At 40.0% G+C, this 16,525-nt stretch overlaps 1 protein-coding gene and 12 non-coding genes across 44 annotated transcripts in view; all 13 read left to right on the forward strand.

The window, feature by feature from the left end:
• LOC143849831 (uncharacterized) overlaps positions 1 to 16,525 on the forward strand; it is a 68,654-nt gene that overhangs the window by 13,123 nt on the left and 39,006 nt on the right. For 26 of the 32 annotated variants that reach the window (XM_077359041.1, XM_077359051.1, XM_077359052.1 and 23 more), the window contains 8 exons: positions 1,203 to 1,291; positions 1,654 to 1,747; positions 5,424 to 5,512; positions 5,875 to 5,968; positions 9,996 to 10,084; positions 10,447 to 10,540; positions 14,567 to 14,655; positions 15,018 to 15,111. In XM_077359041.1, the coding sequence (XP_077215156.1) occupies positions 1,203 to 1,291; positions 1,654 to 1,747; positions 5,424 to 5,512; positions 5,875 to 5,968; positions 9,996 to 10,084; positions 10,447 to 10,540; positions 14,567 to 14,655; positions 15,018 to 15,111 (732 nt within the window). The remainder of the gene's footprint in view (positions 1 to 1,202; positions 1,292 to 1,653; positions 1,748 to 5,423; positions 5,513 to 5,874; positions 5,969 to 9,995; positions 10,085 to 10,446; positions 10,541 to 14,566; positions 14,656 to 15,017; positions 15,112 to 16,525) is intronic. The other 6 variants (XM_077359065.1, XM_077359064.1, XM_077359063.1 and 3 more) reach the window with 4 other exon arrangements.
• LOC143852117 (small nucleolar RNA U31b) lies at positions 3,989 to 4,069 on the forward strand. Its single transcript, XR_013236695.1, has one exon. It is a non-coding gene; the product is annotated as a small nucleolar RNA U31b (small nucleolar RNA).
• On the forward strand, positions 4,164 to 4,242 carry LOC143852165 (small nucleolar RNA Z195/SNORD33/SNORD32 family). The gene has a single exon (XR_013236729.1). It is a non-coding gene; the product is annotated as a small nucleolar RNA Z195/SNORD33/SNORD32 family (small nucleolar RNA).
• On the forward strand, positions 4,293 to 4,378 carry LOC143852069 (small nucleolar RNA Z196/R39/R59 family). Its single transcript, XR_013236649.1, has one exon. It is a non-coding gene; the product is annotated as a small nucleolar RNA Z196/R39/R59 family (small nucleolar RNA).
• Positions 4,458 to 4,600, forward strand: LOC143852093 (small nucleolar RNA F1/F2/snoR5a). Its single transcript, XR_013236672.1, has one exon. It is a non-coding gene; the product is annotated as a small nucleolar RNA F1/F2/snoR5a (small nucleolar RNA).
• On the forward strand, positions 8,562 to 8,642 carry LOC143852111 (small nucleolar RNA U31b). Its single transcript, XR_013236689.1, has one exon. It is a non-coding gene; the product is annotated as a small nucleolar RNA U31b (small nucleolar RNA).
• On the forward strand, positions 8,737 to 8,815 carry LOC143852166 (small nucleolar RNA Z195/SNORD33/SNORD32 family). The gene has a single exon (XR_013236730.1). It is a non-coding gene; the product is annotated as a small nucleolar RNA Z195/SNORD33/SNORD32 family (small nucleolar RNA).
• Positions 8,865 to 8,950, forward strand: LOC143852173 (small nucleolar RNA Z196/R39/R59 family). Its single transcript, XR_013236737.1, has one exon. It is a non-coding gene; the product is annotated as a small nucleolar RNA Z196/R39/R59 family (small nucleolar RNA).
• Positions 9,030 to 9,172, forward strand: LOC143852094 (small nucleolar RNA F1/F2/snoR5a). The gene has a single exon (XR_013236674.1). It is a non-coding gene; the product is annotated as a small nucleolar RNA F1/F2/snoR5a (small nucleolar RNA).
• On the forward strand, positions 13,132 to 13,212 carry LOC143852116 (small nucleolar RNA U31b). Its single transcript, XR_013236694.1, has one exon. It is a non-coding gene; the product is annotated as a small nucleolar RNA U31b (small nucleolar RNA).
• Positions 13,308 to 13,386, forward strand: LOC143852167 (small nucleolar RNA Z195/SNORD33/SNORD32 family). Its single transcript, XR_013236731.1, has one exon. It is a non-coding gene; the product is annotated as a small nucleolar RNA Z195/SNORD33/SNORD32 family (small nucleolar RNA).
• Positions 13,436 to 13,521, forward strand: LOC143852063 (small nucleolar RNA Z196/R39/R59 family). Its single transcript, XR_013236642.1, has one exon. It is a non-coding gene; the product is annotated as a small nucleolar RNA Z196/R39/R59 family (small nucleolar RNA).
• On the forward strand, positions 13,601 to 13,743 carry LOC143852095 (small nucleolar RNA F1/F2/snoR5a). The gene has a single exon (XR_013236675.1). It is a non-coding gene; the product is annotated as a small nucleolar RNA F1/F2/snoR5a (small nucleolar RNA).

Consider the following 16,525-nt stretch of genomic DNA (forward strand, 5'->3'; position numbering starts at 1 on the left):
GGTACCGCCCTTGATTTGATCCACAGCCTCTTAAAAGTGGGCTGCCGTTGGATCAAATATCAAGGGCTGTACTGGCCACACAGGGCTTAAGCTCGGGCACCATAGAAAAACTCAGAGAAAAAAAGTTTTGGGATCCCACTTATTTGCTGTTGCCTCCATCAATGAAGGAAGGGCATCATACTGGCTCAAGTCAATCGAATCAATCGCTTATCTCGGGGGTGATCAGAAAACGTAAGGGCGCTAACGCCCTGTATCGTAAAGGGAAAACGTAAGTGCGCTAGCGCGCCTTGGTTCGCTAGCGCCATTACTAGTAAAGGGGCTTGAAAGCTTACGTTTGCTGCTTGAAAGCCGTAGTTTGCTCCGTAGTTTGTTGCATCTAGTTATTTAGATGATCTAAACTATTCTTTGGTTGGTCTCATGATAGATAAGTTAAAGGGCAGCCCAATGCACAAGGCTCCGGCCATTGCTGGGTCTGGGAGGGGCGGAGCTCGGAGGGCTAGATAGGTAGGTTGTGCGGTTAGGATCATTCTACGGAGAATATTTTTGGGCCACAACCTATCAGACAACAAATGAATGGCTTAGATCATCCAAATATGAGAGAGAGAGGGCTCGTATAGCAAGTGAATAGCGAAATGGAACCGAGCGGGATCATCCTAACCGTCCAATCGGCAAACTTTTGAGGACCCGATTCCAACCCGTTCGATTGACTATTGAGGATCCGAACCAAACCCATATAAATAGAAAGCAAAATGCTAGAAACCACAAACCCTGTCGTTCGATTGACTCTTGGACGACAGGGTCCGTCGCTTACTATCCTTCTCTGCAATTTGGTTTTCCTGCTCTACCTGCAACACACTCTCCATCTGCTTGAAACCCTTCTTCTTCAAGTACTCAATCAGGATCTTCTCTACGTCTGTTTCCTTCATTCAGTCCTCACACAACATGAGAATATGTTGTTTGCTTTTTTCCTGTGTTTTTACTCCAGTACTTATTAATGACTTATTACAGAAAGACTATTTTATGACAAATAACCAACATTGTCCACTTCTGTTACACCATGCAGTTTTAAATTTTCTTTTGCATGGAGTCATTGACATATATTGCGCTTTGGGCTACATGACTTTGATTCTTTTATTTTATTTTAATTTATTCTTCTGCTCGCAAAATTTTGCTATTCATAGTTGTGCACTTCTTGTTTGCAGTCAATAGAAGGCTTGATGAGTGGGTTATGCTTGAGCAGCTTGATCTTGATTCAGTGGAGACTTATGTTGATGAAAAGGTGGAGGACAAGGTATTGCCTATATCATTTTATTCTAGTTTCAAATGCAGATTATATTGTTTGTAGGATACTCATTTTTCGACTATTATATATAATGGCAAGTTGAGATTTCTAATTTCTTTCACTTGCATCACTATGTGGTCTATTTGGGGGCATATTTAAGTACACACTACTTCGTACTGCATGCCATTTCTGTGTTTGGGTAGGCGATTTTGGGGACCATTCCTCCTGATTACATTTAACTTTCGGACTGCCACTTGTTATCTCAGTTCTACTGTATCCACCTCTTTTGTTTTCTATTTTTTCATTCTCTATATCTGGATATCCTGCTCTTTTGGTTTGCATCTCATAGGAAAAGATTTTTATTTCTACAGCTTGGAAGAAGTTTCTTACACATGGTCTTTTCAGGCAACAAGCTTGAAAATGATGCGTCATCAGAAACGCAAAATTGATGAGACACATGTGAAGGTACACTTCTATAAATGCATTTATTGAGTTTTTTTTTTTTTGAAAATACATTTATTGAGGTTCTTGATTCTATTATTTATTTGATTTGATTTCATAGCATCATACTATCTTGTACTTATTTTACTTCACTTTTTCTTTCTAAAAATTTAATAAGGGTTGTTGATTTAGTTTTGTTAACGCCATGACTGTTTTATTTTTTTATGACATAGGGTATCCGCACCCCCTTTTTTAGGTCAGGATATTCCCTATGGATGCTCGCAATCACATGTAAACCACCCGCATCGGGCTAAGCCCGAGGGGATTCGAACTCTCGTCACTTGGGAGCACACCCATGACAGCCAAAGCCCCACACACGTACGGGTTATGGCTTCTTTATTCTCACATCCTCTGCAGTCCATGTGGCTATTATCCACGTTCCCATGATTGGCAACAATTGTAACACATTCTTGAATCACTCCAAACATAACACCTACTTGATAATTCAATACCATTCCATTGATTGTGTTCATTAAAGGTGAACATGCCCCGATAAGATTTTCAATAATAGCCCATCCCTTTAGGTTCTAAGGTATGCACATTCTCGTACACGTTCATTAGGTGCCAACGTAGCGTGTAGCTTACTTGGCGCAGCCCGCGCAGACTGCAATTTGGTAATTCCGCTATCTGTGACCAATAGAAGCCAAAATGGATGTAAACAGATTCGTTGGATCAAGTTGATCTCTATTGTAAACATGCCACCTGCATGAGTCTGGTTTCACTGACGCCTCTAGAATGTATCTAAGAACTGTTGATCATGGGTTGATTTGAGTCATTTTTAAATAACTAGTATTCCAGCCCATACTATCCATCGGTGTAAGATGGTGAACCAAACCCAAATGCATTGGTTTGGGTAGAGATGGTGGACCCCTGCCCGTCAAAGCATGAGGTGTAAAATGGTAGGCCTCATCACATAAAAAACACAAGGTGTGAAACGGTGGGCCCATCACATTAGTAACATGAGGTATAAATCCCTGGTGTGCGGGGGTACTGTAAGGCTGGGCTTAGGGCTCACCAAGTGGGGGTTCCAAATCATGAATCATCGGGGGTACTTTTGGTTGGGGGTACATTTGGTTGCATGAAAATTGACTTAACTCAACTCAACTCAACTCAACTACGCCTTTGTCCCAAACTAGCTGGGTTCGGCTATGAAAATTGACTTACGTAGGATAAAAATATGGGTTTTTTGCCAAATGTCATTGAATGTCCATTCGCACACAAGGGGGCTGTAAAATGGTGGATGCTCGTGATGTCTGGCATGGGGGTACCGCCCTTGATTTGATCCACAGCCTCTTAAAAGTGGGCTGCCGTCTCATGATAGATAAGTTAAAGGCCAGCCCAATGCACAAGGCTCCGGCCATTCCTGGGTCTGGGAGGGGCGGAGCCCGGAGGGCTAGATAGGTAGGTTGTGCGGTTAGGATCATTCTACGGGGAATATTTTTGGGCCACAACCTATCAGACAACAAATAAATGGCTTAGATCATCCAAATATGAGAGAGAGGGCTCGTATAGCATGTGAATAGCTAAATGGAACCGAGCGGGATGATCCTAAACGTCCAATCGGCAAACTTTTGAGGACCCGATTGCAACCCGTTCGATAGACTATTGATGATCCGAACCAAACCCATATAAATAGAAAGCAAAATCCTAGAAACCACAAACCCTAATTTTCTCCTTTAAAAACCCTCCGCCATTCCTTCTCCTATCACTTTAATTTCACCTCACCAGTCATCCCTGCGCTGCGTCGAGCCTTTCTCCTGTCGTCCTCTACTCCGTTTTTCCCATGTTCTTAACCCTAATCCGTCGCTGATTTGAGCAATTTCTTTGAGAAATTTGTTAGTTTTCATATTACTTTGTCTCCTTTCTTCGTTTTTATCTATTCTTCTCTCTTTTTTTTTCCAGCGATTTCTCTTTCCATTGAAGAGTTTTTCCTAAGGCCCTAAACTATTATCCTGAAAAGAGGGAAAATTAGTGGAAACCGATTTTAAGTAGATTTTAGTTTCCGAATGCGATGCCTCATCAACGGGAGATCCTAGTTCCCTATCCCTAAATCTTCATCAACGAAGAATTTTTCTTGGTAAATCTCATGATTTCTTGCTCTGTTTTTCATCAGTTAGGGCATCTTATTTTTTCTCTGAAGAAAAGAAACTCTTTTACTGAAGATAATAATCCATCTAATCTCAGATCTTTTATTTTCGTATTTACGAATGTGATGATAGTTATTGTCGCCCCAGTCTTACAAGCATCAATCGATGCCATATGGTGATCGACTAGATTATCCGATTCCTAAAATAAAATCTCAATTTTTTTTTTTTTGAATTTTCTTTGATTTTTCCAATCTATGAACCGATGTGTTTGTGTTCAGATCTTCAACAATGCAGAGAGGCGTGATGATACCTATCCATTTTAGTCTGTACACCGCGTGATGAATATTTACATGCACTACCATCTGATCTCTCCTGCATCAAATTTTTCATCAGTTTTTTTATTTAATTTTAAATTAAAAAAGGGCATTCGATGATGAAAATATGAAATTATTGCTGAGTTTGGCTATGATTAATTTCATTAAATCACCATCTTTCGGCTGAGAATGCGCTAATTCTATTATCTATTGTGAAACTTCAGAGTTTTTTGTTTATTTATTTTGAAGTCTCTTGTATTTCATTTCTGATCGAGTTGCCTTTTGGTATCTGATGCCCTGTCTGAATGTTTGTAGCTGGGCTTCTCGTAAAAAAGGCAGAAATGAAAATAAAACAGGCCTTGCGACACTGGTTGCTTCTCATAAGCTTCCTGTTACTTTTTTTCTTGTTTACATAGCATATCAAAATCTATTTCAAGCATTATAATGAGCTCTTTGATTATTGAGCGTCTGGGCATTGTTGAAGGAGAAAAAAGCTAGCCATTACCTTCTATATCCCTTACCGTATGCTCCGAGTGATGGAATTACAGCTTTGCCCTTGTTAGGGTTGACCTGTTTATCTACGGTGGACCAGTGTTTGCCACATCTGAGGCAAATCACCCTAAACCTGAAATTCAGGAATCGACATCTGCCACATACCCAGTCACTCAGATTCTGTTCTCTCATCTTGCTAGCCGTGTCAATCTTTCTATCCTTCGTTGAAATGTTCCATTCGGGTTGTATTTCCATCGCCGCAGAGTGGTGGCTACCACATTTCTCCTTCGGATTGTGTCTTCCCTGGCTGGAAGAATCAGGAGGATTATCTTGGACGACAGGGTCCGTCGCTTACTATCCTCTTCTGCAATTTTGTTTTCCTGCTCTACCCGCAACACACTCTCCATCCTGCTTGAAACCCTTCTTCTTCAAGTACTCAATCAGGATCTTCTCTACGTCTGTTTCCTTCTTTCAGTCCTCACACAACGTGAGAATATGTTGTTTGCTTTTTTCCTTTATTTTTACTCCAGTACTTATTAATGACTTATTACAAAAAGATTATTTTATGACAAATAACCAATATTGTCCACTTCTGTTACACCATGCTGTTTTAATTTTTCTTTTGCATCGAGTCATTGACATATATTGCGCTCTGGGCTACATGACTTTCATTCTTTTGTTTTATTTTAATTTATTCTTCTGCTCGCAAAATTTTGCTATTCATAGTTGTGCACTTCTTGTTTGCAGTCATTAGAAGGCTTGATGAGTGGGTTATGCTTGAGCAGCTTGATCTTGATTCAGTGGAGACTTATATTGATGAAAAGGTGGAGGACAAGGTATTGCCTATATCATTTTGTTCTAGTTTCAAATGCAGATTATATTGTTTGTAGGATACTCATATTTCGACTATTATATATAATGGCAAGTTGAGATTTCTAATTTCTTTCACTTGCGTCACTATGTGGTCTATTTGGGGGCATATTTAAGTACACACTACTTCGTACGGCATGCCATTTCTGTGTTTGGGTAGGCGATTTTGGGGACCATTCCTCCTGATTACATTTAACTTTCGGACTGCCACTTGTTATCTCAGTTCTACTGTATCCACCTCTTTTGTTTTCTATTTTTTCATTCTCTATATCTGGATATACTGCTCTTTTGGTTTGCATCTCATAGGAAAAGATTTTGATTTCTACAGCTCGGAAGAAGTTTCTTACACATGGTGTTTTCAGGCAACAAGCTTGAAAATGACGCGTCGTCAGAAACGCAAAATTGATGAGACACATGTGAAGGTACACTTCTATAAATTCATTTATTGAGTTTTTTTTTTTTTTTTTTTTAATACATTTATTGAGGTTCTTGATTGTATTATTTATTTGATTTGATTTCATAGCATCATACTATCTTGTACTTATTTTACTTCACTTTTTCTTTCTAAAAATTTAATAGGGGTTGTTGATTTAGTTTTGTTAACGCCATGTCTATTTTATTTTTTTATGACATAGGGTATCCCCACCCCCTTTTTTAGGTCAGGCTATTCCCTATGGATGCTCGCAATCACATGTAAACCACCCGCATCGGGGTAAGCCCGAGGGGATTCGAACTCTCGTCACTTGGGAGCACACCCATGACAGCCAAAGCCCCACACACGTACGGGTTATGGCTTCTTTATTCTCAGATCCTCTGCAGTCCAGGTGGCTATTATCCACGTTCCCATGATTGGCAACAATTGTAACACATTCTTGAATCACTCCAAACATAACAACTACTTGATAAGTCAATCCCATTCCATTGATTGTGTTCATTAAAGGTGAACATGCCCCGATAAGATTTTCAATAATAGCCCATCCCTTTAGGTTCTAAGGTATGCACATTCTCGTACACGTTCATTAGGTGCCAACGTAACGTGTAGCTTACTTGGCGCAGCCCGCGCAGACTGGAATTTGGTAATTCCGCTATCTGTGACCAATAGAAGCCAAAATGGATGTAAACAGATTCGTTGGATCAAGTTGATCTCTATTGTAAACATGCCACCTGCATGAGTCTGGTTTCACTGACGCCTCTAGAATGTATCTCAGAAGTGTTGATCATGGGTTGATTAGAGTCTTTTTTAAATAACTAGTATTCCAGCCCATACTATCCATCGGTGTAAGATGGTGAACCAAACCGAAATGCGTTGGTTTGGGTAGAGATGGTGGACCCCTGCCCGTCAAAGCATGAGGTGTAAAATGGTAGGCCTCATCACATAAAAAACACAAGGTGTGAAACGGTGGGACCATCACATTAGTAACATGAGGTATATATCCCTGGTGTGCAGGGGTACTGTAAGGCTGGGCTTAGGGCTCACCAAGTGGGGGTTCCAAATCATGAATCATCGGGGGTACATTTGGTTGCATGAAAATTGACTTAACTCAACTCAACTCAACTATGCCTTTGTCCCAAACTAGTTGGGGTCGGCTATGAAAATTGACTTACGTAGGATAAAAATATGGATTTTTTTCCAAATGTCATTGAATGTCCATTCGCACACAAGGGGGCTGTAAAATGGTGCATGCTCGTGATGTCTGGCATGGGGGTACCGCCCTTGATTTGATCCACAGCCTCTTAAAAGTGGGCTCCCGTTGGATCAAATATCAAGGGCTGTACTGGCCACACAGGACTTAAGCTCGGGCACCATAGAAAAACTCAGGGAAAAAAAGTTTTGGGATCCCACTTATATGCTGTTGCCTCCATCAATGAAGGAAGGGCATCATACTGGCTCAAGTCAATCGAATCAATCTCTTATCTCGGGGGTGATCAGAAAACGTAAGGGCGCTAACGCCCTGTATCGTAAAGGGAAAACGTAAGTGCGCTAGCGCGCCTTGGTTCGCTAGCGCCATTACTAGTAAAGGGGCTTGAAAGCTTACGTTTGCTGCTTGAAAGCCGTAGTTTGCTCCGTTGTTTGTTGCATCTAGTTATTTAGATGATCTAAACTATTCTTTGGTTGGTCTCATGATAGATAAATTAAAGGGCAGCCCAATGCACAAGGCTCCGGCCATTGCTGGGTCTGGGAGGGGCGGAGCTCGGAGGGCTAGATAGGTAGGTTGTGCGGTTAGGATCATTCTACGGAGAATATTTTTGGGCCACAACCTATCAGACAACAAATGAATGGCTTAGATCATCCAAATATGAGAGAGAGAGGGCTCGTATAGCAAGTGAATAGCGAAATGGAACCGAGCGGGATGATCCTAACCGTCCAATCGGCAAACTTTTGAGGACCCGATTCCAACCCGTTCGATAGAGTATTGATGATCCGAACCAAACCCATATAAATAGAAAGCAAAATCCTAGAAACCACAAACCCTAATTTTCTCCTTTAAAAACCCTCCGCCATTCCTTCTCCTATCACTTTAATTTCACCTCACCAGTCATCCCTGCGCTGTGCCGAGCCTTTCTCCTCTCGTCCTCTACTCCGTTTTTCCCATGTTCTTAACCCTAATCCGTCGCTGATTTGAGCAATTTCTTTGAGAAATTTGTTAGTTTTCATATTACTTCGTCTCCTTTCTTCGTTTTTATCTAATCTTCTCTCTTTTTTTTCCAGCGATTTCTCTTTCCATTGAAGAGTTTTTCCTAAGGCCCTGAAACTATTATCCTGAAAAAGAGGGAAAATTAGTGGAAACCGATTTTAATTAGATTTTAGTTTCCGAATGCGATGCCTCATCAACGGGAGATCCTAGTTCCCTATCCCTAAATCTTCATCAACGAAGAATTTTTCTTGGTAAATCTCGTTATTTCTTGCTCTGTTTTTCATCAGTTAGGGCATCTTATTTTTTCTCTGAAGAAAAGAAACTCTTTTACTGAAGATAATAATCCATCTAATCTGAGATCTTTTATTTTCGTATTTACGAATGTGATGATAGTTATTGTCGCCCCAGTCTTACAAGCATCAATCGATGCCATATGGTGATCGACTAGATTATCTGATTCCTAAAATAAAATCTCAATTTTTTTTTTTTTGAATTTTCTTTGATTTTTCCAATCTATGAACCGATGTGTTTGTGTTCAGATCTTCAACAATGCAGAGAGGCGTGATGATACCTATCCATTTTAGTCTGTACACCGCGTGATGAATATTTACATGCACTACCATCTGATCTCTCCTGCATCAAATTTTTCATCAGTTTTTTATTTAATTTTAAATTAAAAAAGCGCATTCGATGATGAAAATATGAAATTATTGCTGAGTTTGGCTATGATTAATTTCATTAAATCACCATCTTTCGGCTGAGAATGCGCTAATTCTATTATCTATTGTGAAACTTCAGAGTTTTTTGTTTATTTATTTTGAAGTCTCTTGTATTTCATTTCTGATCGAGTTGCCTTTTGGTATCTGATGCCCTGTCTGAATGTTTGTAGCTGGGCTTCTCGTAAAAAAGGCAGAAATGAAAATAAAACAGGCCTTGCGACACTGGTTGCTTCTCATAAGCTTCTTGTTACTTTTTTTCTTGTTTACATAGCATATCAAAATCTATTTCAAGCATTATAATGAGCTCTTTGATTATTGAGCGTCTGGGCATTGTTGAAGGAGAAAAAAGCTAGCCATTACCTTCTATATCCCTTACCGTATGCTCCGAGTGATGGAATTACACCTTTGCCCTTGTTAGGGTTGACCTCTTTATCTACGGTGGACCAGTGTTTGCCACATCTGAGGCAAATCACCCTAAACCTGAAATTCAGGAATCGACATCTGTCACATACCCAGTCACTCAGATTCTGTTCTCTCATCTTGCTAGCCGTGTCAATCTTTCTATCCTTCGTTGAAATGTTCCATTCGGGTTGTATTTCCATCGCCGCAGAGTGGTGGCTACCACATTTCTCCTTCGGATTGTGTCTTCCCTGGCTGGAAGAATCAGGAGGATTATCTTGGACGACAGGGTCCGTCGCTTACTATCCTCTTCTGCAATTTTGTTTTCCTGCTCTACCTGCAACACACTCTCCATCCTGCTTGAAACCCTTCTTCTTCAAGTACTCAATCAGGATCTTCTCTACGTCTGTTTCCTTCTTTCAGTCCTCACACAACATGAGATTATGTTGTTTGCTTTTTTCCTGTTTTTTTACTCCAGTACTTATTAATGACTTATTACAAAAAGATTATTTTATGACAAATAACCAATATTGTCCACTTCTGTTACACCATGCTGTTTTAATTTTTCTTTTGCATCGAGTCATTGACATATATTGCGCTCTGGGCTACATGACTTTCATTCTTTTGTTTTATTTTAATTTATTCTTCTGCTCGCAAAATTTTGCTAATCATAGTTGTGCACTTCTTGTTTGCAGTCATTAGAAGGCTTGATGAGTGGGTTATGCTTGAGCAGCTTGATCTTGATTCAGTGGAGACTTATATTGATGAAAAGGTGGAGGACAAGGTATTGCCTATATCATTTTGTTCTAGTTTCAAATGCAGATTATATTGTTTGTAGGATACTCATATTTCGACTATCATATATAATGGCAAGTTGAGATTTCTAATTTCTTTCACTTGCATCACTATGTGGTCTATTTGGGGGCATATTTAAGTACACACTACTTCGTACTGCATGCCATTTCTGTGTTTGGGTAGGCGATTTTGGGGACCATTCCTCCTGATTACATTTAACTTTCGGACTGCCACTTGTTATCTCAGTTCTACTGTATCCACCTCTTTTGTTTTCTATTTTTTCATTCTCTATATCTGGATATACTGCTCTTTTGGTTTGCATCTCATAGGAAAAGATTTTTATTTCTACAGCTTGGAAGAAGTTTCTTACACATGGTGTTTTCAGGCAACAAGCTTGAAAATGACGCGTCATCAGAAACGCAAAATTGATGAGACACATGTGAAGGTACACTTCTATAAATGCATTTATTGAGTTTTTTTTTTATTTTTTTAATACATTTATTGAGGTTCTTGATTGTATTATTTATTTGATTTGATTTCATAGCATCATACTATCTTGTACTTATTTTAGTTCACTTTTTCTTTCTAAAAATTTAATAAGGGTTGTTGATTTAGTTTTGTTAACGCCATGTCTATTTTATTTTTTTATGACATAGGGTATCCCCACCCCCTTTTTTAGGTCAGGCTATTCCCTATGGATGCTCGCAATCACATGTAAACCACCCGCATCGGGGTAAGCCCGAGGGGATTCGAACTCTCGTCACTTGGGAGCACACCCATGACAGCCAAAGCCCCACACACGTACGGGTTATGGCTTCTTTATTCTCAGATCCTCTGCAGTCCACGTGGCTATTATCCACGTTCCCATGATTGGCAACAACTGTAACACATTCTTGAATCACTCCAAACATAACAACTACTTGATAAGTCAATCCCATTCCATTGATTGTGTTCATTAAAGGTGAACATGCCCCGATAAGATTTTCAATAATAGCCCATCCCTTTAGGTTCTAAGGTATGCACATTCTCGTACACGTTCATTAGGTGCCAACGTAGCGTGTAGCTTACTTGGCGCAGCCCGCGCAGACTGCAATTTGGTAATTCCGCTATCTGTGACCAATAGAAGCCAAAATGGATGTAAACAGATTCGTTGGATCAAGTTGATCTCTATTGTAAACATGCCACCTGCATGAGTCTGGTTTCACTGACGCCTCTAGAATGTATCTCAGAAGTGTTGATCATGGGTTGATTAGAGTCTTTTTTAAATAACTAGTATTCCAGCCCATACTATCCATCGGTGTAAGAAGGTGAACCAAACCGAAATGCGTTGGTTTGGGTAGAGATAGTGGACCCCTGCCCGTCAAAGCATGAGGTGTAAAATGGTAGGCCTCATCACATAAAAAACACAAGGTGTGAAACGGTGGGACCATCACATTAGTAACATGAGGTATATATCCCTGGTGTGCAGGGGTACTGTAAGGCTGGGCTTAGGGCTCACCAAGTGGGGGTTCCAAATCATGAATCATCGGGGGTACATTTGGTTGCATGAAAATTGACTTAACTCAACTCAACTCAACTATGCCTTTGTCCCAAACTAGTTGGGGTCGGCTATGAAAATTGACTTACGTAGGATAAAAATATGGGTTTTTTTCCAAATGTCATTGAATGTCCATTCGCACACAAGGGGGCTGTAAAATGGTGCATGCTCGTGATGTCTGGCATGGGGGTACCGCCCTTGATTTGATCCACAGCCTCTTAAAAGTGGGCTGCCGTTGGATCAAATATCAAGGGCTGTACTGGCCACACAGGACTTAAGCTCGGGCACCATAGAAAAACTCAGGGAAAAAAAGTTTTGGGATCCCACTTATTTGCTGTTGCCTCCATCAATGAAGGAAGGGCACCATACTGGCTCAAGTCAATCGAATCAATCTCTTATCTCGGGGGTGATCAGAAAACGTAAGGGCGCTAACGCCCTGTATCGTAAAGGGAAAACGTAAGCGCGCTAGCGCGCCTTGGTTCGCTAGCGCCATTACTAGTAAAGGGGCTTGAAAGCTTACGTTTGCTGCTTGAAAGCCGTAGTTTGCTCCGTAGTTTGTTGCATCTAGTTATTTAGATGATCTAAACTATTCTTTGGTTGGTCTCATGATAGATAAGTTAAAGGGCAGCCCAATGCACAAGGCTCCGGCCATTGCTGGGTCTGGGAGGGGCGGAGCTCGGAGGGCTAGATAGGTAGGTTGTGCGGTTAGGATCATTCTACGGAGAATATTTTTGGGCCACAACCTATCAGACAACAAATGAATGGCTTAGATCATCCAAATATGAGAGAGAGAGGGCTCGTATAGCAAGTGAATAGCGAAATGGAACCGAGCGGGATGATCCTAACCGTCCAATCGGCAAACTTTTGAGGACCCGATTCCAACCCGTTCGATAGAGTATTGATGATCCGAACCAAACCCATATAAATAGAAAGCAAAATCCTAGAAACCACAAACCCTAATTTTCTCCTTTAAAAACCCTCCGCCATTCCTTCTCCTATCACTTTAATTTCACCTCACCAGTCATCCCTGCGCTGTGCCGAGCCTTTCTCCTCTCGCCCTCTACTCCGTTTTTCCCATGTTCTTAAACCTAATCCGTCGCTGATTTGAGCAATTTCTTTGAGAAATTTGTTAGTTTTCATATTACTTCGTCTCCTTTCTTCGTTTTTATCTAATCTTCTCTCTTTTTTTTCCAACGATTTCTCTTTCCATTGAAGAGTTTTTCCTAAGGCCCTGAAACTATTATCCTGAAAAAGAGGAAAAATTAGTGGAAACCGATTTTAAGTAGATTTTAGTTTCCGAATGCGATGCCTCATCAACGGGAGATCCTAGTTCCCTATCCCTAAATCTTCATCAACGAAGAATTTTTCTTGGTAAATCTCGTGATTTCTTGCTCTGTTTTTCATCAGTTAGGGCATCTTATTTTTTCTCTGAAGAAAAGAAACTCTTTTACTGAAGATAATAATCCATCTAATCTCAGATCTTTTATTTTCGTATTTACGAATGTGATGATAGTTATTGTCGCCCCAGTCTTACAAGCATCAATCGATGCCATATGGTGATCGACAAGATTATCTGATTCCTAAAATAAAATCTCAATTTTTTTTTTTTTTGAATTTTCTTTGATTTTTCCAATCTATGAACCGATGTGTTTGTGTTCAGATCTTCAACAATGCAGAGAGGCGTGATGATACCTATCCATTTTAGTCTGTACACCGCGTGATGAATATTTACATGCACTACCATCTGATCTCTCCTGCATCAAATTTTTCATCAGTTTTTTATTTAATTTTAAATTAAAAAAGCGCATTCGATGATGAAAATATGAAATTATTGCTGAGTTTGGCTATGATTAATTTCATTAAATCACCATCTTTCGGCTGAGAATGCGCTAATTCTATTATCTATTGTGAAACTTCAGAGTTTTTTGTTTATTTATTTTGAAGTCTCTTGTATTTCATTTCTGATCGAGTTGCCTTTTGGTATCTGATGCCCTGTCTGAATGTTTGTAGCTGGGCTTCTCGTAAAAAAGGCAGAAATGAAAATAAAACAGGCCTTGCGACACTGGTTGCTTCTCATAAGCTTCTTGTTACTTTTTTTCTTGTTTACATAGCATATCAAAATCTATTTCAAGCATTATAATGAGCTCTTTGATTATTGAGCGTCTGGGCATTGTTGAAGGAGAAAAAAGCTAGCCATTACCTTCTATATCCCTTACCGTATGCTCCGAGTGATGGAATTACACCTTTGCCCTTGTTAGGGTTGACCTCTTTATCTACGGTGGACCAGTGTTTGCCACATCTGAGGCAAATCACCCTAAACCTGAAATTCAGGAATCGACATCTGCCACATACCCAGTCACTCAGATTCTGTTCTCTCATCTTGCTAGCCGTGTCAATCTTTCTATCCTTCGTTGAAATGTTCCATTCGGGTTGTATTTCCATCGCCGCAGAGTGGTGGCTACCACATTTCTCCTTCGGATTGTGTCTTCCCTGGCTGGAAGAATCAGGAGGATTATCTTGGACGACAGGGTCCGTCGCTTACTATCCTCTTCTGCAATTTTGTTTTCCTGCTCTACCTGCAACACACTCTCCATCCTACTTGAAACCCTTCTTCTTCAAGTACTCAATCAGGATCTTCTCTACGTCTGTTTTCTTCTTTCAGTCCTCACACAACATGAGAATATGTTGTTTGCTTTTTTCCTGTTTTTTTACTCCAGTACTTATTAATGACTTATTACAAAAAGATTATTTTATGACAAATAACCAATATTGTCCACTTCTGTTACACCATGCTGTTTTAATTTTTCTTTTGCATCGAGTCATTGACATATATTGCGCTCTGGGCTACATGACTTTCATTCTTTTGTTTTATTTTAATTTATTCTTCTGCTCGCAAAATTTTGCTATTCATAGTTGTGCACTTCTTGTTTGCAGTCATTAGAAGGCTTGATGAGTGGGTTATGCTTGAGCAGCTTGATCTTGATTCAGTGGAGACTTATATTGATGAAAAGGTGGAGGACAAGGTATTGCCTATATCATTTTGTTCTAGTTTCAAATGCAGATTATATTGTTTGTAGGATACTCATATTTCGACTATTATATATAATGGCAAGTTGAGATTTCTAATTTCTTTCACTTGCATCACTATGTGGTCTATTTGGGGGCATATTTAAGTACACACTACTTCGTACTGCATGCCATTTCTGTGTTTGGGTAGGCGATTTTGGGGACCATTCCTCCTGATTACATTTAACTTTCGGACTGCCACTTGTTATCTCAGTTCTACTGTATCCACCTCTTTTGTTTTCTATTTTTTCATTCTCTATATCTGGATATACTGCTCTTTTGGTTTGCATCTCATAGGAAAAGATTTTTATTTCTACAGCTTGGAAGAAGTTTCTTACACATGGTCTTTTCAGGCAACAAGCTTGAAAATGACGCGTCATCAGAAACACAAAATTGATGAGACACATGTGAAGGTACACTTCTATAAATGCATTTATTGAGTTTTTTTTTTTTTTTTTTTTTTAATACATTTATTGAGGTTCTTGATTGTATTATTTATTTGATTTGATTTCATAGCATCATACTATCTTGTACTTATTTTACTTCACTTTTTCTTTCTAAAAATTTAATAAGGGTTGTTGATTTAGTTTTGTTAACGCCATGTCTATTTTATTTTTTTATGACATAGGGTATCCCCACCCCCTTTTTTAGGTCAGGCTATTCCCTATGGATGCTCGCAATCACATATAAACCACCCGCATCGGGGTAAGCCCGAGGGGATTCGAACTCTCGTCACTTGGGAGCACACCCATGACAGCCAAAGCCCCACACACGTACGGGTTATGGCTTCTTTATTCTCAGATCCTCTACAGTCCAGGTGGCTATTATCCACGTTCCCATGATTGGCAACAATTGTAACACATTCTTGAATCACTCCAAACATAACAACTACTTGATAATTCAATCCCATTCCATTGATTGTGTTCATTAAAGGTGAACATGCCCCGATAAGATTTTCAATAGTAGCCCATCCCTTTAGGTTCTAAGGTATGCACATTCTCCTACACGTTCATTAGGTGCCAACGTAGCGTGTAGCTTACTTGGCGCAGCCCGCGCAGACTGCAATTTGGTAATTCCGCTATCTGTGACCAATAGAAGCCAAAATGGATGTAAACAGATTCGTTGGATCAAGTTGATCTCTATTGTAAACATGCCACCTGCATGAGTCTGGTTTCACAGACGCCTCTAGAATGTATCTAAGAAGTGTTGATCATGGGTTGGTTAGAATCTTTTTTAAATAACTAGTATTCCAGCCCATACTATCCATCGGTGTAAGATGGTGAACCAAACCCAAATGCGTTGGTTTGGGTAGAGATGGTGGACCCCTGCCCGTCAAAGCATGAGGTGTAAAATGGTAGGCCTCATCACATAAAAAACACAAGGTGTGAAACGGTGGGACCATCACATTAGTAACATGAGGTATATATATCCCTGGTGTGCAGGGGTACTGTAACGCTGGGCTTAGGGCTCACCAAGTGGGGGTTCCAAATCATGAATCATCGGGGGTACATTTGGTTGCATGAAAATTGACTTAACTCAACTCAACTCAACTATGCCTTTGTCCCAAACTAGTTGGGGTCGGCTATGAAAATTGACTTACGTAGGATAAAAATATGGGTTTTTTTCAAAATGTCATTGAATGTCCATTCGCACACAAGGGGGCTGTAAAATGGTGCATGCTCGTGATGTCTGGCATGGGGGTACCGCCCTTGATTTGATCCACAGCCTCTTAAAAGTGGGCTGCCGTTGGATCAAATATCAAGGGCTGTACTGGCCACACAGGACTTAAGCTCGGGCACCATAGAAAAACTCAGGGAAAAAAAGTTT

The sequence above is a fragment of the Tasmannia lanceolata genome, unplaced genomic scaffold (genome assembly GCF_043159265.1).
Source record: "Tasmannia lanceolata isolate RefF3 unplaced genomic scaffold, GAP_Taslan_0.1 ptg000018l, whole genome shotgun sequence".
Lineage (NCBI taxonomy): Eukaryota > Viridiplantae > Streptophyta > Magnoliopsida > Canellales > Winteraceae > Tasmannia > Tasmannia lanceolata.